General features: G+C 37.6%; 1 protein-coding gene across 26 annotated transcripts in view; it reads right to left on the reverse strand.

The window, feature by feature from the left end:
* Positions 1–23,239, reverse strand: part of CSPP1 (centrosome and spindle pole associated protein 1) — a 149,286-nt gene that overhangs the window by 119,661 nt on the left and 6,386 nt on the right. For 17 of the 26 annotated variants that reach the window (XR_012471896.1, XM_074203287.1, XM_074203289.1 and 14 more), the window contains exons 1-3: positions 20,631–20,737; positions 7,392–7,500; positions 5,694–5,793 (exon numbers count right to left, since the gene is read on the reverse strand). Coding sequence is in view for 25 of the 26 variants with exons in the window: in XM_074203287.1 (XP_074059388.1) it covers positions 5,694–5,793; positions 7,392–7,490 (199 nt within the window). In the remaining variant the exon portion in view is untranslated. Of the gene's footprint in view, positions 1–5,693; positions 5,794–7,391; positions 7,501–20,326; positions 20,426–20,630; positions 20,738–23,239 lie in introns of those variants that run through there. The other 9 variants (XM_074203279.1, XM_074203280.1, XM_074203299.1 and 6 more) reach the window with 2 other exon arrangements.

The following is a 23,239-nucleotide window of genomic DNA, read 5'->3' on the forward strand; positions in this document are numbered from 1 at the left end:
CAGGGCATGAGCCCATTGAGCTGAGGGAGGGGAGTGAAGAGAGACTGCAGAGCTCTGTCCTCTGCCCCTGGAACAGGACTGTAGGGCTCCGACCACATTCAGATCCTGATCCCAGTCTAGGCCCCCAATAGAACAGCAGGGCCCCCCACACCTCAGCCCCGTGGCAGAGGGGGGGCGCATATGGTCGTTCACAGACCAGGAGGGAGGACAGAGCCTCACACACTGAGACCCTTGTGAGAGTGTCCCAAAAGTTCAGGAAGCACCCCAAAACCAGGCCCAGGCTGGGAAAATGAGCAAGCAGAGAAACAAAAGGAAGACTATTGAGAAATATTTTGCAAATGAGCCCAAGAAGGATCAAAATACTCAGTCTGAAGATGAGGAAGCACAAGCTCCTGCATCTAAAGACTCCAAAAAAAAAAAACAGAAATTGGGCTCAGGCTATGATAGAGCTCAAAAAAGACTTTGAAAATCAAATGAGGGAGTTGGAAGAAAAACTGGGAAAAGAAAGGAGAGAGATGCAGGAAAAACATGAAAATGAAGTCAGCAGCTTAGTCAAGGAAATCCAAAAAAATGCTGAAGAAAATAGCATGTTAAAAACCAGCTTAGGTCAAATGGATAAAACAGTTCAAAAAGTTATTGAGGAGAAGAATGCCTTAAAAAGCAAAACTGGCCAGATGGAAAAAGAGATAAGAAAACTCTCTGAGGAGAACAAATCCTTCAGACAAAGAATAGAATTCAGGGAGATTGATGAATTTACCAGAAATCAGGAATCAATACTTCAAAACCAAAAAAAAAATGAAAAATTAGAAGAAAATGTGAAATATCTCATTGAAAAAAACAACTGATATGGAAAACAGACTTAGGAAAGATAATATGAAAATCATTGGAATACCTGAAAGTCATGATCAGGAAAAGAGCCTTGACATCATTTTCAAAGAATTACTACAGGAAAATTGTCCTGATATTCTAGAAGCAGAGGGCAAAATAGAAATGGAGAGAATCCACCGATCCCCCTGAGAAAGAGATCCCAAACAACCAACCCCCAAGGAATATTATAGCCAAGTTCCAGAACTCCCCAAAAGAGAAAATATTACAAGCAGCCAGAAGGACACAGTTCAAATATCGTGGAGCTGCAGTGAGGATCACACAGGACTTAGCAGCAACTACACTGGAAGCTCGTAGGGCTTGGAATATAATATACCGGAAGGCAAAAGAGTTTAGAATGCAGCCAAGAATGAACTACCCAGCAAGGCTGAAGGTCCTCTTCCAGGGAAAAAGATGGACTTTCAATGAACCAGGGGAATTTCAAATGTTCCTTTTGGAATGGCCTGAGCTGAACAGAAGGTTTGATCTTCAGATACAGAACTCAGGTGAAGCATGGAGATTGGAGGAGAGCGGGGAAATATGAGGGACTTAATGAGGATGAACTGTATGTATAGAAAAACGATACATGTGAACCATCTCAGTTAATAGAGCAGGTAGAGGGAGCTTTTAGAGTTGAAGCACAGGAGAAAGCTGAATTCGAAGATAAAATATAGTGTAAAAATGGAGTCAATAGGAAAAAAAAGGGAAATGGAATGGGAGAAAGAAAAAGGAGAGGGGGAATAGTCCAAGATATTTCACTTAAGATTTTTTTTTTATTACAATGAGCTACTGCAATGATATGGAAGGGGGGAGGCAAGGGGGAATGAGGGAAACTTTGCTCTCATCAGAGATGGCTAGGAGAGGAAACAGCAAATATACTCAATGGGGTATAGACATCTGGAGTAAGAAGGAGTGGGGAGCAGGGGGAAGGGGTGGGGATGTGAATAAAGGAGGAGAGGATGGACCATGGGGGACAGTGTTCAGATATAACACATTTTCTTTTTTACTTCTTGCAAGGGGCTGGGATTGGATGGCCTGCCCAGGACCATAGGGCCAGGTGGATTCTGGGCCTAAGGGGTGGTATGGGGGCTCAGGGCTTCTTGGCCCCAGGACCAGGGATCTGTCTGCTGCGCCACTCAGCGACCCTACAGCAGAGTCAGAGTGAAAGGAGAGAGAAAATATAGTGCACGGTAGTGGAGAAATAAGAAAGGAGGGAGTTGCGATCAGCAATGGCAACGTTGGAAAAATATGGAAGTAACTTTTGTGATGGACTTATCATAAAGAATGTGATCCACTCACGACAGAGTTGATGGTGTTGAAACAAAGAATGAAGCACATTTTTTGTTATTATTATTTGGGGGAGGGTGCAGGGCAAGTGGGGCTGGGTGGCCTGCCTGGGGCCACATAGCAGAATGATCTTTGGGTGTCTGATGCCGGATTTGTACCCAGGTGCTCCTGGCTCAAGGGCCAATGCTCTGTCTGCCACCCAGCCACCCCTACTATTATTATTACTATTTTATTTTATTTTGGGTCTTTTTTTTTCCTTTCTTCTTTTTGGTTTTTGCAGGGCAGTGGGGATTGAGTGGCTTGCATGTCACATGGCTGGGTGATTATTGGATATACAGGGCTGGATATGGACTCCGGTGCTCGTGGCTCCAGGGCTGGTGCTTCATCCATTGCGCCACCTGGCCATACCTACAATTATTACTATAATTTTTTTAATTTTAATTTTTTCTCCCCCCCTTTACTTTTTCACCCAAGCAATCTATATTCATGGGGGGAGGGTTATTTTGTTTACTTGTAAACAAGTATATTTTATTAATGTAAAAAAAAACATTTGTACGGAATGAGAATAAAAAAACATTAAAATAAAGAGAGGTAAATGGAAAAAAAAAAATTTGAGTTCCAAATCCTGTTTCTCCCTCTCATTCTCTTAAAAATTCTATTCCCAGGGCGGCTAGGTGGCATAGTGGATAAAGCACCAGCCCTGGAGTCAGGAGTACCTGGGTTCAAATCCAGTCTCAGACACTTAATAACCTGTGTGGCCTTCAGCAAGCCACTTAACCCTGTTTGCCTTGAAAAAAACTAAAGAAAAAAAAATTTCTCTCTCCCCCCAAAAAACAAGAAAAATAAAAAAATTTTTAGAAGTATGTTGTACATTTCAATTTGCATTCAAACTCCATTAGTTTTTTTCAATGGAGATGAAGATTCTTCATTATAAGTCTTTAAAAACTGTCTGAGATTAGTTAAGTCATTCACAGTTGATCATCATACAATATTTTGATTACTATGTTCTGGTTCTGCTCACTTCACTTTGCATCAGTTATTCTGACTTTTCAGGGTTTTTTGAGGGTATCCTCCTGGTCATTTCTTAGAGTACAACAGTATTCCATCATAACTTGTTCAGCCATTTCCCAAACGATGAGTATCCCATCAATTTCCAATTCTCTGCCACCACAAAAAAAGTTCCTCTAAATATTTTTGTACGTGTAAGTTTTTCATTTTTATTTTTTATGCCTTTGGGATATAGACTTAGTAGTGGTATTGCTAAGTCAAAGGATACGCATGGTTTATAGCCCTCTGGACATAGTTCTTAATTGCTTTCTCGAATGGTTACATCAGAACACTAATAAATGTCAAGTGTCTGAGGTCAGGTCCTCCTGAGTTCAAGGCCCATACTTCTATTTCGTGCCTATTTCAGAACAGCTGTATAATAAATACCTTCACTTAACATAAATTTTTTAATTTATATGAAAAAATAATACATTAATTTGATTAGAGAAATGCAAATTAAAATAATTCTTAGGTACCACCCATACTTAATATGACAGAAAAGGAAAATGACAAATGTTAGAGGAAGTTTGGTAAAATTGAGACACTAAGGCATTGTTGGTGGAGTTGTGAATTGATCCAACCATTCTGAAAATTTCTTGTTCATATCCTTTGACACAACCAACAGTAGTGCTATTTTTTTTTTGGGGGGGGGGGAGTGAAACAGTCAGTGTTAAGTCACTCGCCCAGGGTCACACTGCTAATAAATGTCAAGTGTCTGAGGTCAGGTCCTCCTAAGTTCAGGGCCCCTACTTATATTTCATGCTTATTTCAGAATAGCTGTATAATACATACCTTCACTTAATGTAAATTTTTCCTTTATGTGGGCTACTTTGTAGTAATTACATACTGTATGTGTATGTATGTGTGTAATTGTTCTTTTCATCTTGTATCTGACAGATATTTTGAAGTTATTTCTACAACTTTTTTTAAAAAGATGGCAAAATAAAAACTGCTACCTACACATGAAAATGATGTCAATAGTAGCAAAAAGTGAGTTTTCAGTTGTAATGCAAATAGTAATGAAAGAGGTAGACTAGGGTCAGCTACAGTAAACAGAACACTGGCCCTGGAGTCGGGAGAACCCGAGTTCAAATCTGGCCTCAGACACTTGATAATTACCTAGCTGTGTGATGTTGGACAAGTCACTTAAGCCCATTGCTTTGCAAAAACCTCAAAAACAAAACAAAAAGAATGAGGTAGACCATCCATTCATGTCTCCTGCCAAATCCTTCTTATAATAAATGGCATGCCTACCTCATAAATTATGGGACTCAGACCCAAATAGAGACTAAATCTTGGCAATACTATAGCTCCAGGCCATGACAATATAAGCCTCTTCAGAATAACTTAAAATATTAAAAATAATTTACATTCACAGACTCACATTCATACAAATATACATTACTTTATGTTCTGTTAAGTTAAAATGTAGTAGCACAGTCTACAAATATCTCAACTACTCACTAATTCAATAAACTGGACTATCATGCACAGTTTTACAAACCTTTAAGTACTATATAAATCTAAATTATTTTCTAGAAGTCATTTAAAATAATAGTAATAATAATAAAAGCTAACATTTATGTAATACTTACTATGGGGTCAGGGACTCTGCTAAGTGCTTTACAAATATCACATTTGATCATCAAAATCACCCTGGGAGGAAAGGGCTACTGTTTTCTTTTTTTTTTTAGGTGTTTTTTTTTTGGTAAGGCAAATGGGGTTAAGTGGCTTGCCCATGGCCACACAGCTAGGTAATTATTAAGTGTCTGAGACCAGATTTGAACCCAGGTACTCCTGACTCCAGGGCCGGAGCTTTATCCACTGCGCCACCCAACCACCCCTGGGCTACTGTTTTCAACATTTTAAAATTGAGGAAATTGAAGCAGAGGTTAAGTGAGTAAAGTGGCCCAGGTCATATAGCTAGTAAGTGTCTAAGGGAATATTTGAACTCAGGTCTTCCTGACTCTAGGCCTGGCTCTCTCTTATCTCTACCTCTTTACCTCATTACCTAACACAAAATAATGATATAAGTATACGTAAAATGAGATTATTAACATATTTATATTAATTTCACTACAAGAGAAGGAAAAGTTTATATAAAAAAATTGTAATATGGTTTCCCAGTTACTGATATGGTCTTTCCATCACTTAATAGTATGCCATTTGGCATAATCATTTCTTTGATTTTTAATGGAAAAAACCTTACTGTATTTACTCATTTTTAATAAAAAAAAGCCTATTCTATTTATAATGTAATCTATGATTGCTTTATAGATGATAGTAAATTAAAACAAAGCTAGTACCACATTAAGTGATACCAATGATTAGTAAAGATGTTATTTTATATGTAGATCCCATTAACTGGATACTAGAAAGGAAAGTTACTAAAATTCAAAAATGAAACACATATATTAAAAAGCAAACCTCTACCACCAGCTAAAATAGAGGCTAACAATTTTTTAATATTAAATAAATGCACTTAAACAACATACCTAAAGAACCTCTGTTCTGTTGATGATTTGGTGGTATGTTTTCTTTGGCTAAAGAGATTAGTATTCTGCTGTTTTCTGAAAGTTTTTCTACAGCATTGCTCTGGAAAAAAATACAGTCCATTAATAGGGAAATAATCTCAAAACATCCAATACATTTTAATGTGTTTCATAGTTTTTTACATTTTGTAAAGTTTAAGATGTAATTACAAAACTACAGTTTCAATATTGCAATAATGGTAAGGTTATATATAACTTTTCCAAAACATTATGGAATATTATGCATTTTAATCATCTGAGCTTAAATACTATAAAATTTCATCATAAAATATCTTGCAATTCCATACATTCAGATATCCTAAGAATAAAATTACTTCTCAAGTGCAGTTTTGAATTACGTAACTTTTTATTGTTCAACAGTCTTTTTTTGTCAAATGTGTCAAACTCTTCATAACTCCACTCTGGGTTTCCTTGGGCAAAGTTCCTGAAGTAGTGTGCCATTTCATTGTCTAGTTCATTTTACAGATGAGGAGACTGAGGCAAACATTGAAACGACTTGTCCAGGATCATACATCTGTTCCATGTCTGAGGTCAGATGAGTCTTCTAGACTCCAGGCCTGACACCCTATCCACTATACCACCTAGTTGGTCTATCATATAGATACCATTTTGTAATTCAGAGATATTAGAAGAGAAGTTATCTTTGTACATGGAATGGCATGGAAATATGAATATAAATATGAAAAGTCACTAATAATTTTTAATATGCTAAAAGACTCATTTGTCAGTTCTACAAATTGCTTTTAAGATGTTATAGTTCAGAAAACTGTAAAACTCAAATAATATCTTTAATAAAAATAAATTTTAAACAAGTATAGATATTATGTGTGGCAGTAGGATCAAGGAGGAGCAATTCCGATGTAAAAAAAAAAAAAAAATCAAGGCATTCATAAGATATTTCTAAAATTTTTTAATTAAATTTGACCATATCAGATTCAAAAAAAAGATGTTATAGTTCTTAAAATTCCTAAAATAGGAATAAAAAAATTTTAATTTTTACAAATTTTTGATAATTGAAAAGTATCTGTAGTCAGTAGATCCAAACTCACTGCTCTTATGAAACATAATTTTTTCTTAATTTTTGTAAGGCAATGGGATTAAGTGACTTGTCAATTTAAACAAAACTTTGCAGTAAAATACTTTTAAATAATATTTTTATGACTAAGGTTAATTATGCTAAATAACAAAAGGTTTATTTTATAAATCTTATATTTTAAAATTAATTTTATTGCTTCTTTAATAGTAACACAAACAACTTAGTAAAGAGGTGTTTGTATTTCCCACAATGTTTTATAACTGAAAGAAATGTAACTATAATAGCTTACCACTTAAGTTTCACAACTTTTTCTCCTTTAACATTATATTTGGTCCGGTCTCAGACACTTAACAATTACCTAGCTGTGTGGCCTTGGGCAAGCCACTTTACCCCATTGCCTTGCAAAAACCTAAAAAACAGTATATTTGGGATTATTTCAGTTTATCTCACTTTTCACTTCTAATTGAGAGTTTTGCTTTAGAGCTTAGTGTTTGATTTTTAAATTTCTTTATTACTCTAACAGAACTCTTTTTTAACTTGGTAATAGACACTGAATAACAAAACTATTATTAGATGACATAAACTAGAGATAATTGTCATGCTACCTTTATATCCATATAAGGAGGGTCTTTTTCCAACTCAGCTTTGTCTTTTGTCAGTTTAGCCCTTCGATCTTCAATAAACTGATCTAAATTATCAGCCATTCTTCAGATTCTAAAAATAAATAAAAATAACATGGTATTAAATACATGTCAATATGCATCTTATATGTGTGTGTGTATATATATATATATATATATACACACACATACATATATATATATAAATAAAACCTTTTTATACCCTTGAGCAATTCACATTTGACATTCAATTTAACTTATTCACTTGAAAACTTCAAATGAAAAGTTGGATCAACTAAAATAATATACAAAAAAGAATTTGAAAACATTCAAGTTATTATATAAATGTTAGCTATGACTCTTATTTCTCATAAGAAGATTGATCCAATCAATCAACAAGAGTACCTAATATGTACCAAGCATGGTGCTAGTTGTTGGGGACACAAAGACAAAAATGGAAAAATCCCTGTTGTGAAAAGGGAGCTTTTAGAGAAACACAGGAAAATTTATATGAAGTGAAAAGAATAATTTATACAATTACACTTTGAAAGACTTAGAACTCTGTGCAACAAAATGATCAAACACTTTTCCAGAGGACTCATGATCAAACATGACAGATGGTGATGGACTCAGAATGCAGATGAAGCTATGTTTTTTTAATAAACCTGCTTGTATTATTAATTTTAAAATTTTATTTGCTTTTTTACACATTACTAAAATACTCTTGTAAGAGTAAGCATAATCCCCCTCCCCCCCACAAAAATAGAAAAACTTCACACAAAAAAAAGAAAAAGAAAAAGAAAATTGTACTTCAGTCTGTGTTCAGATATCATCAGCTCTGTCTCTGGGATGGATAGCATTCTTTATCATGAGTCCATCAGAGAAGTTGTTTCAGTATATTTTTCCCACAGGTGCTATTGCTAATTGCATTTCCCTCCATCCATTCCTTCCCACTCCCATTTATTCTATTTTGCCTCTCTTTTCACTTCATCCCTCCTTCGATTAAGTTGTCAGTCAGCTGAGTGGTACAGCAGACAGCTCACCAGCCCTGGAACCAGGAGGACCTGAACCCAAATCCCACCCCAGACACCCAACAACCACCTAGGGATGTGGACCCAGGCAGGTCACCGAACCCCACCATCTTGCCAAAAAAAAAAAATCCTAGCTGTGTGACCTTCGGCAAGTCACTTAACCCCATTGCCTTATAAAACTTTAAAAAAAAAGTTATGTTGTATCTGACTACCCTCTCCCATGATCTTCCCTCTTTTCTATCTTACCTCCCTCCTCCTCCTGACCCCTTTCTGCCACCCCCTTCCTCTCCTTTTTCTCTGAAAGTTAGATAGATTTCTGTAAGATATAATTCTTTTAGAGACCATCAGTGTAGAAATTTGTTTTACTTGACAGTACATATTTGTTACAATGGTTTTGCTTTTCATTTTCTTTGAAGGAAAGGATTGGGAGAACAAAAATTTTTGTTAATTAAAAAATTTTTTTAGATTTTATCTTAGAGTCAATAAATAGCCAACAAAGTTTTCTGAATACAGGAGTGAGAAGGAAAAAAAAAATCACTTTGGCAGAGGATAGATAAGATTAGAGAGAAATTTGAGGTATGGAGAAGAATTAGGAGGCTATGCAGTATTCCAAGTGAGGTGATGGTTAAGTGAACAAAAAAGAAAAATAATTACAAAAAACAGTATTTAAGTAGAAATAAAAGATCTGACATCTTGATATGTAGACAAACCCCCAAGGTCGTGAATCAGTCTAAATGGGAGAACAATGATGTCCTCAATGGAACTGGGAATTTCAGAAGGGAAGAGGGCTTGTGAAGAAAGAAAACTAGTCAATTTTTGGCTATCTTGAATTTGAGTTGCCTATGTGGAAGTTCAGTTTAAAATATTCACAGGACTGGGGCAGCTAGGTGGCGTAGTGGATAAAGTACCAGCCCTGGAGTCAGGAGTACCTGGGTTCAAATCTGGTCTCAGACACTTAATAATTACCTAGCTGTGTGGCCTTGGGCAAGCTACTTAGCAAAAACCTAAAAAAAAAAAAAAAATATTCACAAGACCCTGGAGATACACAACTAGCATTCAGGAAAAAGTCAAGGGATAGATAGATAGATATGAGTGGAATATTCCCTCTTAAGAGATAATATTCTCAGTGAAGTCCTCTCAGGGTTAAAAATCATTAAAACAAAGACTCTTAGACTATTCTTACAAGAGGGAGAGAGGCCTTGCATTCCCAGTCTGACACCCTCCCAATTCTGCTAGGGAATGAAACAGTGCACTATTTCCGGAAAGACCTTGCATTGATTCTGTTAGGGAGGGAAATAGTGGAATATTTCCAGAGAAGAGAGCTTGCAGTCTTAGTTAGCCACCTATTTGATAATAGATTGTGAGAACAGTAGCCTGGCTTCTCTTGTTTGATAATAGAACTAAACCTAAGAGATAGTAGAGTTCCTTAGAAGACCTTGCATCCTCAGACATTAATTCATTTAACAGAAGGTCATTAGAAATCTTCTTCTGATACTCTCGCCATCTGGATAGTGAGGTAATATTTTATGAAAACTTTTATTCTTCTCTATGTTGCTGGGCAGATTTTTCACATAAAGATTGTAACTCTGAAAACCTTAACCAATCAGGTTGGAAGAGAGGGGGTTAGGGAGGGGGAAATCATGCTAGGCCATATAATCTTGCATGTCTGTCACCTCAGGGCAGCTCCTTGATCTTCACTATCTTTGTGAGACATGGAGTGTGCCCTTTTCTCAAGAAAAGCCAAAATAAACTTTCCTTTTTGCTCAGAGGAGTCTCTATAATTTTTTAAGTAGATTCTTATCCCACACAGTTTATGGTGCATTGGCCAGGAATCTTAACCCCTTCCCTGAGACTCTCTTGGGTATTAAGCACAAGCAGGCACCATGCTGAGATATTTGCAGCAGCTTGTGATTTAGTGCCCAGGTAGATCCCCTGAGGAGTGAGGGAAAGAACCCGAAGAGAGACTTAGCTTGAGCAAAACTAAAAGCCAGAAGACCTCCAGAGGCAAGACGACAGCACAGGAAAAGATCCGAGGACAGCACCAGTTTGTGTACACAAGCCTAGCAGCTTCTAGGTGATCCTACTCTTGTCGCTTCCAATAAGGGAGCAAATCTGCAGGTCGGGTTCATCTGGGGCAGAAAAAAGGACAAGAGTGGAAATACTTGGGGGCAGCTAGGTGGCACAGTGGCTAGAGCACTGGCCCTGGAGTCAGGAGTACCTGAGTTCAAATCCAGCCTCAGACACTTAATAATTACCTAGCTGTGTGGCCTTGGGCAAGCCACTTAACCCCACTGCCTTGCCAAAACCTTTAAAAAAAAAGAGAGAGAGTGGAAATACTCCCCCCACAATTAAATTGCCCAAGCAGTTTGAAGCCAAAGGGCCAATTCACACAGTTCAAGTCTGTAGAATTGTCGGGCAATCTTCCGGGAAGAGATTCCAGGAGCCAAGGAAGTCAGAAGCCAAAGGGCCAAGGTGAAGGGTCTGGAAGTGCCACTGAGAGCTCTGAGGGATATACAAAGTAAATAAAATCTTCCTAGGAGAAATTCCAAGAGACAACATTAGATTGTAAAAATGGGAGGGTCAAATTAAAAACATCACTGCAGTAATGAATTATTGTAATCCCTCCCTGAAGTTCTGGGAGATAGTCCCCTTGGGACTTTAACTTAGTAATTAGAATAAGGAACTAAAATATCAGGGAAAAGTGCAGAAATGATAAAATGCTGTTGATTTTTTCTCTTCCCCACTTTTTCACTGTGATTCTGTGTTGCTAGAATGCTTTCTCCTCTCCTTTCTCCCTCTCCCTGCTGCTTTTCTCTGGGCCACTTGCCTGGTCTTTTTTTTTTTTTTTTGATTTGTTATCTATCTCTCAACCTTGGGGAGAGAAACAGGAGCAAAAAGAGAATTTATTAAAAAAAATGGACCTAATTTGGAAGTTAAAGGGACAGGAAAGAAACAAGGAAAATTACTAAATATGTTAAAGAAATCATAGAAAGAAATTATTTTAAATTTTAAAAAATTTTATTTTTATTTGAAAAATTAATTTATTTTAATTTGAAAAAAATTTTGGGGAAAAATATATAATTTGGTTACACAAAAATGCCAGAAAAGGGAAACTAAATAGTTAATCTTTTACCAGAATGATATGGCAATATTATAGTTTTCAGACTCTGGTAATATTAGTTATTATAGAAAGTAATGGAACAAGGGGGGGGGGGGAGACCTAAGAACAGAAGAGTCCCCAAGAAAGATTTTGGACCTGCCTCCTTATGAGAAAAGTTATGTGGTTTATTCTATATGAAGAAGGGAGCAGGTAATATTCCAGTTAGGTTGTGAGATTTTTTTTTTTAAGTAGCTGTTTGCCTTCTCAAAGATTTTACCAGTTAAAATCAAGAAGTATTAAACATTAAATCCTTTGAATGGAAAATGTTTTCTGGAGAGTGGAATCATGTCTGTGGTTTATATAGCCAGTTCAGAACAGTATTAACTACAGTTAAAAAGAGTTAATGAAAAAAAAAAGAATAGTGAAATAGAATATAAAGGGAAAATGTAAGAGATTCTGAAAGTACTAGGAAGAGAATCAAGACAGAGAGACAATTGGAGTTTTTGAATCATTTACTAAGTATGGAAATTGGTTAAAGCATGTAGACAAAATTACTCTTAGATGATTCTTAGAAGAAAGAGAAGAGAGAGACCTTGCATTCCAAGCCAGGCACCTTCCCAACTCTGTTGTGGGGAAAACAGTGGACTATTTCCAGAGAGATCTTGCATTTTTAAGTTAGTCACCTATTTGATGATAAAACTATCTTAACTGGGAGGACAGTAGACTGTTCCCATGAGAAACACCTTGCATTCCAACAAAGCTCATAAGATTCCTCTTGTTTGATGATAAGTAGAGTGTTCCTAGACCTTGTGTTCCAAGACAAGTTACATTACTTCAAAAAAGATAGAATCCTGAAGGTTATTCTCACCATCTGAATGGTGAGGTAATATTTTATGAAAACTTTTCATTCTTTTCTTTGTTGCTGGGTTAGATTTTCATCATAGCTAGAATGTAACTCTGAAGACTAACCAATGAGTAGACAGAGAGGGACAACAGGAAGGAGGAGAAGATCACATGAGGCCTTATAATCTTGCTTGACTGTCAAGTCCGGGCAGCTCCTTGATCTTTACTACCTTTGTGAGACTTGGAGTGTGCCCTTTTCTGGAGAAAAGCCAAAAGGACCTTTTTTTTTTTTTTTTTTTTGCTCAGGGGAGTCTAAGTGGATTTTTATCCCACACAACCTCATTTTAAAGAATGAGTGGATCTTCAAATCCAGCTTCAAGACACTTAATAATTACCTAGCTGTGTGGCCTTGGGCAAGCCACTTAACCCCATTGCCTTGCAAAAAATCTTAAAAAAAAAAAAAATGAGTGGATCAACAACAAATTATAGAGAGAATTAATGATTTCACCCTACACGATGACAATAACAAGACAGTATACACAAACTTTTGGGATACAGCCAAGGCAGTTATTAGGGGATATATTATATCTTTAAATGCTTACATGAAAAAAAATGGAGTAAGAGAAAATGAATTAATAAGCATGTAACTAAAAAAAAATTAGACAAAGAACAACTTAAAAATCCCCAATTAAATACCAAATGAGAAATTCTAAAAATTAAAGGAGAAATTATTAAAAATCAAAGCAAGAAAGCTATTCAACTAATAAATAAAACCAAGAGTCAGTTTTTGAAAAAAACAATAAAACAGATAAACCTTTGATTAATTTGATTTAAAAAAAGATGAACTCAACACCAATGAGGAGGAAATTAAAGTAATAATTCAGAGCTATTTTGCCCAACTGTACACCAATAAATCTGATAATCTAAGTGAAATGGATGAATATTTACAAAAGTATAATTGCCCAGATTAAATAAGACAATTAAATACCTAAATAACGCTATATCAGAAAAAGAAATTCAGCAATCCATTATTGACCTCCCTAAGAACAAAATCTCCAGGGCCAGATGGATTCACAAGTGAATTCTATCAAACATTTAAGGAACAATTGGTTCCAATTCTATATAAACTCTTTGGAAAAATAGGTGAAGATGAAACTCTACCTAACTCCTTCTATGACACCGATATGGTGCTATTACCTAAACCTGGAAAAGTCAAAATTTCCCTAAGGAATATGGATGCAAAAATCTTAAATAAAATCTTAGCAAAGTTATTACTAGGATAAAATACACTATGACCAAGTAGGATTTATCCCAGGAATGCAGGAATAGTTCAATATTAGGAAAACTGTCAGTACAATTTACTATATCAATAACAAACCCAACAAAAATCATATGATGATCTCAATAGATACTGAAAAAGCCTTTGACAAAATAAATACAGCACCCATTCCTACTAAAAAAAATTACTAGTGAGCATAGGAATAAATGAATTGCTCCTTAGAATGATAAGCAGTATCTATCTGAAACCATCAACAAGCATTATATTCAATGGGGAGAGGATAGAGGCATTCCCAATAAGATCAGGGGTGAAACAAGGATGCCTATTAACACCACTACTATTCAATATCATATTAGAAATGTCAGCTTCAGCAATAAGAAAAGAAAAAGAAATTGAAGGAATTAGAATTGGAAAGGAAGAAACAAACTCTCACTTTTTTGCAGATGACATGATGGCATACCTAGAGAACCCTAAAAAAAAAATCATCTAAAAAACTACCAGAAACAATTAGCAACTTTAGCAAAGTCACAGGATATAAAATAACACCCACATAAATCCTCAGCATTTCTATATGTTACTAGCAAAATACAGCAGCAAGAGCTAAAAAGAAAAATCCTATTTAAAATAACTTTAAACAATATAAAATACTTGGGAGTCTACCTGCAGACTCAGAAACACTATGAAAAAAACTATAAAATAATTCACACAGATAAAATCAGATTTAAATAAGTTGATAAATATCAACTGTTCATGGATAGGTCAAGCCAATATAATAAAAATGACAATTCTACCTAAATTTAACTACTTATTTAGTGCCTTACCAATCAAACTTCCAAAAAATTATTTTAATGAGCTAGAAAAAAATAGTAACTAAATTCATATGGAGAAACAAAAAGTCAAAAATATCAAGGGATTTAATAGGGAAAAAAAGTGCAAAAGAAGGTGGCTTAGCCTTACCAGATGTAAAATTACATTATAAAGCAGCAGTCATCAAAACTGCCTGGTACTGGTTAAGAAAAGAATGATAGATCAGTGGAATAAACTAGGTGCAAGGGACAGCAGGAAATGATTATAGTGATCTGCTGTTTGATAAACCCAAAGAGCCCAATTTCTGGGATAAGAACTCTCTTCCATAATTACTTTTGGAAATAACTGAAAATTAGTGTGGCAGAAACTTGGATTGGACCAACATCTCACATCCAAGATAAGATCAAAATGGGTGCAGGATTTAGACATATAAGACAATATTATAAGCAAACCAGGAGAACAAGGAATAGTTTACTTGTCAGATCTATGGAAAGCAATGTATGACTAAGGAAGAGATGGAGAACATCATTATAAAACAAACTGTGGGGGACAGCTAGGTAGTGTAGTGGATAGAGCACCGGCCCCGGAGTCAGGAGTACCTGGGTTCAAATCCGACCTCAGACGCTTAATAATTACCTAGCCATGTGGCCATGGGCAAGTCACTTAACCCCATTGCCTTGAAAAAAATTAAAAAATTTAAAAAAAAAGATTTTTTTGTCCCAAAGTTGGTGGGTCTGGATCATGTGCTCCAAAACAAGAAACATCATTTCACAGTATATATTTATCTCAACTTTAACAATTATAATAATAAATTTAGAAAGCCACCATTAAGATAATTGCGGTTTCTGTGCCAGTAATCAATAGGCAATATAACATAGAGGAAAAATCCTGGAATTTGAATCAGTGAACTTGGGCTGAAAATCCTGCTTGAACTTACTACCTGTGAAAAGATTTAATTACTTTAAGCAAGTCACATGAACTTATCTGTAAAATGAGGGGATTGAACTAGATGGTTTCTAAAGTTCCCTCTAGCTTGTATATTTGAATTTAAATGTGATATAAATATAAAAGATATCAACTTTTTAAAAGTTCCAGACTCATTTATTTAAACAAACTATTGACACTGAAAAAAAAAAAAGGTAAAATACATAGAAATAAAGACATTAATTCTGATTAGCACCACTTGGACAAATTTAAACTGATGTAAAACAGTCAACACAACAATGAAGCCAATAGATTCCAGGAACTATCTTTCAGACAACATAAGCTCTTTGTCAAATGAAGAGTCATGGCAACCAATGTGGGAGGTGGAAAGAGAGAAAGCTTAAAGAAAGTGCAATATTCAACCATCCTAGATCATCACAGTTTAATTTATAGATGAAGTAAATAATACAAATACAGATATAGATTTGCCAAAATTTATGGACTCAATTCTCATCAATGACTCTTTGAAAAAAATAGAAATGACCTTTAAAAGAATGAATTCACAAAGGGTGAAGGGCTCAACCAAATACACCAAAGTCAAACTCTGAAGTAATACAATTCTGAATGCCCTTGGGCACTGATTTTTTTAATACCTTAAAAGATAAACAAAATAATGGAGAGGAAAAAAAGTCACAGGTAGTATTCATACATAAAAATCTGTATACTGACTGAGAAATATAGAAAACATAACAGTTTGCTGTTATTTACTGTTTGTCTAATTGCAGAAAAGCATCTTCCCTTAAAGGCTCTCCTCCAAAAAGGTGATTTCCATGCAAGCCAAAGTAGGATTTTAGAAAAGTTTTGCTTGACTACTCAATAGATGCATATTTATTTACTAATTATATAAATGTACATGTACTGTTGTACAAATAATTATATCCATTATCAAATTTACACAAAGAAATGAAGAAAGATAAGATAAAGAAGAAATAGTATCTTGGTTTCAGTAGGGTGCCACTGCAGTTGAGTATTGGAATGAATTGACCAGATCTATTATTTAGAAAAATTTGTTTGGCAGCTATTTGTAACAAGAGTTGTATTTCTATTTCTTTTCAAAAGGGGGGGCGGTAATGATGCCTAACACCCTGGAAAAAATATCATTTTTTTTGTTAATAAAAAAAATCATATTAAAAAACTAAAAAAGAATTGACTGGAAACACTGGTCTCTACTAAGGGCTATGGCATGATCACAAAGAATATGTAGACCAAGAAGTATGGGAAGATAATTCATAACCAATTTTCCCCTGAAGAAAGATTTTGGGGCTTTCTCCAAACAATCACATTATTCCTTTTATCCATTAGCTATCTAACAATTCCCTGACCATTCTCCTTCCTACTACTGCCTTCCCATGGTTGAGCAACCTCTCAACCTTTCCCCTCTCTATAGAGAGAGATGGTCCATCCTTCAAGAACTTAAGCCACATAAGACCTAAGCACTAACACCAACAGTTGCACAGGTCAGATGGCACCCCTCTTCCCCCAACATACTTATACCCATTAAGTCCCAAATTATATTGTGGTTTAAGCAGGGGCCCCTTGGAAGACATAATACATGCATCTTCAGAATTATCTATTTCTTTCAAGGGCACCACTCCCTTTCCAGTTGGAAACTTGGGTATCATAATGAAATCTTCACTCTCTTATCCCATATAGCCAAACAGTTAATAAATCTTACTGTTCTTATCTCCACAATGTCTCTAAAATCTGTCCCTTCTGGTTTATATCAACCTGAGTGCTTCAACCCTTCTCACCTGGGTCTTCTAATTAATCTCCCTGCCTCAAGATTCTTCCCCTCAAATCCCTGCCCCACATAGCTGCCAAACAAATTTTTTTCAACAATAGATCTGGTCAATTCATTCCAATATTCAACTGCAGTGGCACCCTACTGACACCAAGATAAAATACTATTTCTTCTTTATCTTATCTTTCTTCATTTCTTTGTGTAAATTTGATAATGGATATAATTATTTATACAACAGTACATGTATATAATTTGTAAATAAATATGCATCTATATTGAGATTGCACACTCAAAAATTTTACTGATAGGCACAGAATCAAAAACTTTGAAGACTAGTATTAGTAGGAAGAAAGTGAGTTATCCTTATAAGAAGCTATCCTTTCCAACAAGCCAAAACTGGTTCCTAACCTAACAGCCCATTCTTGGCAACTTCAATATTTTTCCTCTCTTATGATTTTTGAATCACGAACCATCACAGTTTCTACATAATTAAAACTCCAATTGACAGAAAAGGCAATGGAAAGATGTACAATGTAAAAAAAAAATGAAAACTTGAGAGATGAAATTGGTATATTATTGACAAGGAAAGATGATCAGAAAAGGAAGCAAATTTATAATTCTAGAAATTTAATTGAATTATTTTAAAGGAAATCAATTCAGCTACCTTTCTCAGTTACCTCTCACAAAAGTCTCCAACTCAAGAGGCAGCATGATCTATTGGAAAGAAAAAATCCTAGTCTTAAAATAAGATATCCAAGGTTTGAGTGAATGTGGGTCTTTAGTCAAGTTCACTTAATTTTTCTGGGTCTCAACTTCCTCATTCTTAAAAATAAGGACTATATGTGCGATACCTATTCTACATTGTTTCACAAGGATCATATGACAATGTAAGCATTTTGTAACTGTAAAGTATACATAATATAAATGATTTATCTTCATCTCCATAGTCACACACACAAACAACATTTGTAAATAAAGACTCACTAACCTATAAAGAAACTTCATAATCATAATATATTTTATGTCCTGAGACATTTAAAAACATCTAGTAAAAAAAATTAAGATGTCATCTGCCCCATATTTTATTAAGATAGGTTAAAACACATACATAAAATTAAAAATTTTTATATAGACTAAAACACAATTTAAAAAAACTTTATGTAAGTAGTTCAAATTATTTTAATACCATATTACTTGAACTATATGAGGTCAACAGCTAGACCTTGATGATTTTTATTAATTATACCAAGGTAGAATTTAACCTAATGCTATAATCATAATCAGTATATATATATATATATATATATATGTATATATATATATATATATAAATGTATGCAATTCCCAATTTTCTGAGATTCTGATATTCTTCTGGTATCAGTTGGATTTCACATTTCTTAAGCAAAATGATGTGCAATACATTTTACTATCATGTTATTTTTACATGTTAAATAATATTCCTTAAATAACTATATATTAGAAAGGATCTCCATTGAAGTCCTACTTTGATTCCCCATTGTGGAGCATCCTCATCAGAGGCATTACAATTCTTTCAAAAGTTGTGCTGGCAGAGCTGAAGCTCTAAGTCTCATTACACTGCAACAATGAACCCTATATCTATTGTTATGATGTGTCCATAGGAGACATATGGTAATGAATTTCTCAGTCAGATTGAAGATGTGGTACTAAATTATAGATGCATTTTGGCTTGCATCAATGTTGAAGGATGGACCATCTCTCTCTATAGAGAGGGGAAAGGTTGAGAGGTTGCTCAACCATGGGAAGGCAGTAGTAGGAAGGAGAATGGTCAGGGAATTGTTAGATAGCTAATGGAGAAAAGGAATAATGTGATTGTTTGGAGAAAGCCCCAAAATCTTTCTTCAGGGGAAAATTGAATGGACCACACTAATGATCTTTCAAGTGCTGAAGTATCAGCAAAGAAAGATAATTGCAAAAGCAAAACACAATACAAGGAACATAGATTTGGAGTCAGGGTGACTACAATGTGACCTTAGGCAAGTCCCTTAACCTCAGAAAGTTTGCTCATCTTTGAAGGTGTTTTAAAGACCCTTTTAGCACTAAATTTTATAACTCTCCTCCCTCCAATTACATAGGGCAGATTGCTATTGTCTAACCCGTTTCTGAAAATATACTGGCACACTGCTGTCTCCACAGGTCCATGAACACATTTCTATAATATTCCTGGAAGGATGGTCAGTAAGGATATACATATACAAAAGGATACACATATACTAAACTTCATTCTATTTAAAAGACTTAGAACACAGGGATCTTTACAGAGTTACAAGAAACTTCCAGATTCAACCATTTACTGTGCAAGTCATTTTGCTAAGCAATGGGTTTTTTAAAAGTTGAAAAACCCAGCCTCAGATACTTACCTAGCTATGTGACCTTAGGCAAGTCACTTAACCCCACTGCTTTGCAAAAACAAACCAAAAAAAGTAAAAAAAAAAAGTTGAAAAACAATGCAGTTCCTACCCTTTTCAGCCTAAAACTTATAAAGGGAGATAGAACAATATTTGGACAGAAATAATTAAAATACGAGAGGTTAAAGATTGGAGAAAAATGAATAAATTCTAAGTATCTACCTCATCCCCTAAAAAAAAAAAGCTGAGGAGCTGGACCTTAAAAAAGAAGTAGAAAGAAGCAGATTGGAGTTGGAAGAAAGGAAATAGGATCATAGCTGCCTAGGCAGAAGTAAATTTATATGTCTAATCCAAGACTCATTTTATAGAAGAGGGAAGCTGGATTAACCCAAGGTCATGCAGATAGTAAATTACAGATTCAGCGTCTGAGCTGTTTCTGTCACTTCAGACTCCTAAATGGTAGACATAATATCATGAGGGGTATAAGATGCCAGTCTAAGGAGTCTTACACTTTAGGAAAATGCTACTGAATATATCTGAGGCAATAAAAGAATTCTTTTTCCCCATTTCTCACACCTAAAACATGAACCGGTACTTCTATTTGCCAAATCTTGAAGCAGTTTTGAAATCCCTCTTTAAACAGAAATTTTCAGCCAAACCTGGGTCTGTTAAGGTCTCTTTGCATGTTAAGGTCCCAGTTTCCAACCTGCCAGCAAGCGGCAAGATAAAGGCTCCCAAACTTTGCTACCTGAAGACACGGCTCAACTGTCATCAAGGCACTTTGAGGCTGACAGGAATCCTCCAGGGCCTGCAGTCTCGGCTCTTTCATTTTCCGAAGCGAAAACCAACACAGAGCCGGGAAGCTGGGCTCCCCTTCACGGCGGCCGGAGGCCCTCGGGGAGCCCCCGCCTAAGCGCGTCGCCGCGCCGCGGCCGCGCCTCCAAGCCCGAGGGCCCGCCTGATCCCCCCGACCCGCGGACAAAGCCCCCGCCGCTCCCTCCCCGCGGGCTCGGCGCTGCTCCCCGGGCCCCGGCTGCGGGGGCTCCGCTCACCCGGCCATCCCTCGTCACGACCCGGCCCCTCGGCTCCCCATCCGGCTGCGGCGGCTCCAAGCCCAAGGGAGGCAGCCCGCGGGGCGCTCCTGGGAGGGGGCGGCAGGGGCGCGGGCCCCGGTGAGTGCGCTGCGGCCCCCGCCCCGCCCCGCCCCGCCCCCGGAAGGAGCCCGGCCGGGCGTTGTCAGGCAACCGCGCTACAACAGATCGGGCAGCGGCGGCGGGGCCGGGCGGCGGGCCCGAGGCTGCGGGGCCGGGCTGCGGGGGGGCTGCGGGGCCGGGCTGCGGGGCTCGGCGGCGGGGCCGGGCGGCGGGCCCGGGCGGCGGGCCCGAGGCTGCGCCCGCTCCTGCCCACGAGGCCCGGCCACTGGCGGCTCCTCGGCCCCCCGCAGCAGCCCCGCGCCCCGGGAACGGCCGGGCCTGGCGCCCCCTGGCGCTCGGGAGGCTCCCACCCGCCGGGGCTGCAGGTGCCCGCCCGGCCCGGCCCCCTCCTTCGCCCCCCGCGGCCCCGCGGCCGCCCGCAGGCCCGGGCAGTGCCCAAAGCGCGGAGCCCCCGCCGAGGCGGCGGGAGACGCATGGCACCCCGCACCTGCGGCGCCGGCCGCTGCTCTTCGCCGCTTCGCCTCGGCGCGGCCCTTTTCAGCGAGCATTTGCATCATTTCAGAACATTCTTGTGTTTGAAGGGAAGCCTCTGAGAAGCCCGCTCCTGCAAACGCACCAAGGCCATCTTCCCCGTCACCGCCAGTTCCCCACTCGTGCCGGCTCTCGCTCACACCCCCCCCCACGGAGGGCTCCTTCGCATAGCTCTGGCTCCACATTTTACCTAGGACTGCATTATTTACGTCTGCGGCTTCTGACTAGGCTTTGCACACTGGGAACGCTTAATCTTGGTGCTCCGCCCTCACCTAGGAGCTACAAGCACCCGGTACTCCCCGGCCCAGTCCTGCTCAGCCTCCAAGATCAGACTACACTGGGCACATTCAGGGTGGTGTGGCCACAGCAGGGGTGGCTAACTGGCACGGTGGATGGAGCCCTGGCTTTGGAAGCAGGAGGATGGAGCTCAAATCCAGCCTCAAACACTTGACATAACTGTATGACTTTGGGCAAGTCACTTAATGCCGAATACTTCGCATCCTGAGCAATCTCCAGTTGTCCTGATTCATATCTGGCCACTGGACCCAGATAGAGGAGAAAATGAGGCTGGTGACTTAGCATGATACTTGCCCTCACTCAAATCCAATTCATGTGCCTGCCATGGATGTCATAGTCCTCTTCCAGAATGAAGGACAAACATGACAAATCATTCCATAAATATTAAAGAGAAGGACAGTAATTAAATTCACAAGACTGTAGGAACAGCTAATATTTGTACAGTGTTTTACTGAGAAAGGTTGCTACTACTTCCAAGGACTGGCAGTCCACATCATGCTCTCTAATCTGCTAGCAGTACTGACAACCTCACTGAGTCAAGTTGTCCCCCCACCCCTTCTTCTCTCACCTTCACTGTTTACATGAACAGTGGACAGTCAACTTTGAGCAGTCCACAGTATAGTAGGCTACATAGTATCTCCACTCACATGTTACCTTTATCTGTAAAATGACATTGTACTGTATAGTACTGTAGAGGTCCCCAGCTCTATCATTTCACAATTATAAGACAAAAAAGGCCAGAGGTCAAATGGAAAGATCTTCAATTCTGCAGATCCCACGAAAGAACATGGTCAGTTAGGTGGCACAGTGGATAGTGTTGCACTGGGAGTCAGGAACACGAGTTCGGATTCTGCCTCAGAAAGTAACCACTTGTGGAAAGTAGATATGTCACAACCTCAGTTTGCTCCCCCAGAATATGTAATAATGATATCATTTATCTCACAAGATTATTGAGGTTCAAATGAAATAACTTCTACAAAGCATTTTAAAAACCTTAAAGTACTGTTTAAATGCTAGCTGTTATATGGATCCCAAAGGTAGAAGTTTGAAGTTAAAAGGAACTTCAAAAAAATAACTAATAATACAAAATTAGAACTGGTTGTCTCTCCATCACTGGAAGTTTTTAAACAGTGGGGATGACAAACTGCACCTAGCATGATGTCCTACACAATAAATAATACATATTTCTTGAATTAAGAGACTCTGAGATATCATAAGATCAAGATTCTATGACTACAGAACTCCTACACATCAGGGCCTATCATATTCATTAATGAGCCTTGCTCATTAAAGACAGTCTAGTTCCATCTCCAAGTAAGGCTTTAGATCCAGCCCCACTCTATCTCCAAGTTCTGCTATTTTGGGCACAGAAACAGAAGACACTCAGAAACTTTTCAAAGTATCATTCTTCAAGATTTAATTCTTTTAAATATCTTTGTAGAGTTTGCCTTTTGCCATACCATCTAAGTCAAATCAACCACACTTTTAAAAAAAGGTGAAAGAAAAATAAAGCTATTTTCCTATATATTCGATGATGATTTTAGTTATTATTTTAAGGAAAACTCCATTTATTCCTAAACTCTCTAGTTTGTTTGTTTTTTTGCAAGGCAAATGGAGTTAAGTGGCTTGCCCAAGGCCACACAGCTAGGTAATTATTAAGTGTCTGAGGTCGAATTTGA

Source organism: Macrotis lagotis, chromosome X (assembly GCF_037893015.1).
Source record: "Macrotis lagotis isolate mMagLag1 chromosome X, bilby.v1.9.chrom.fasta, whole genome shotgun sequence".
NCBI lineage: Eukaryota > Metazoa > Chordata > Mammalia > Peramelemorphia > Peramelidae > Macrotis > Macrotis lagotis.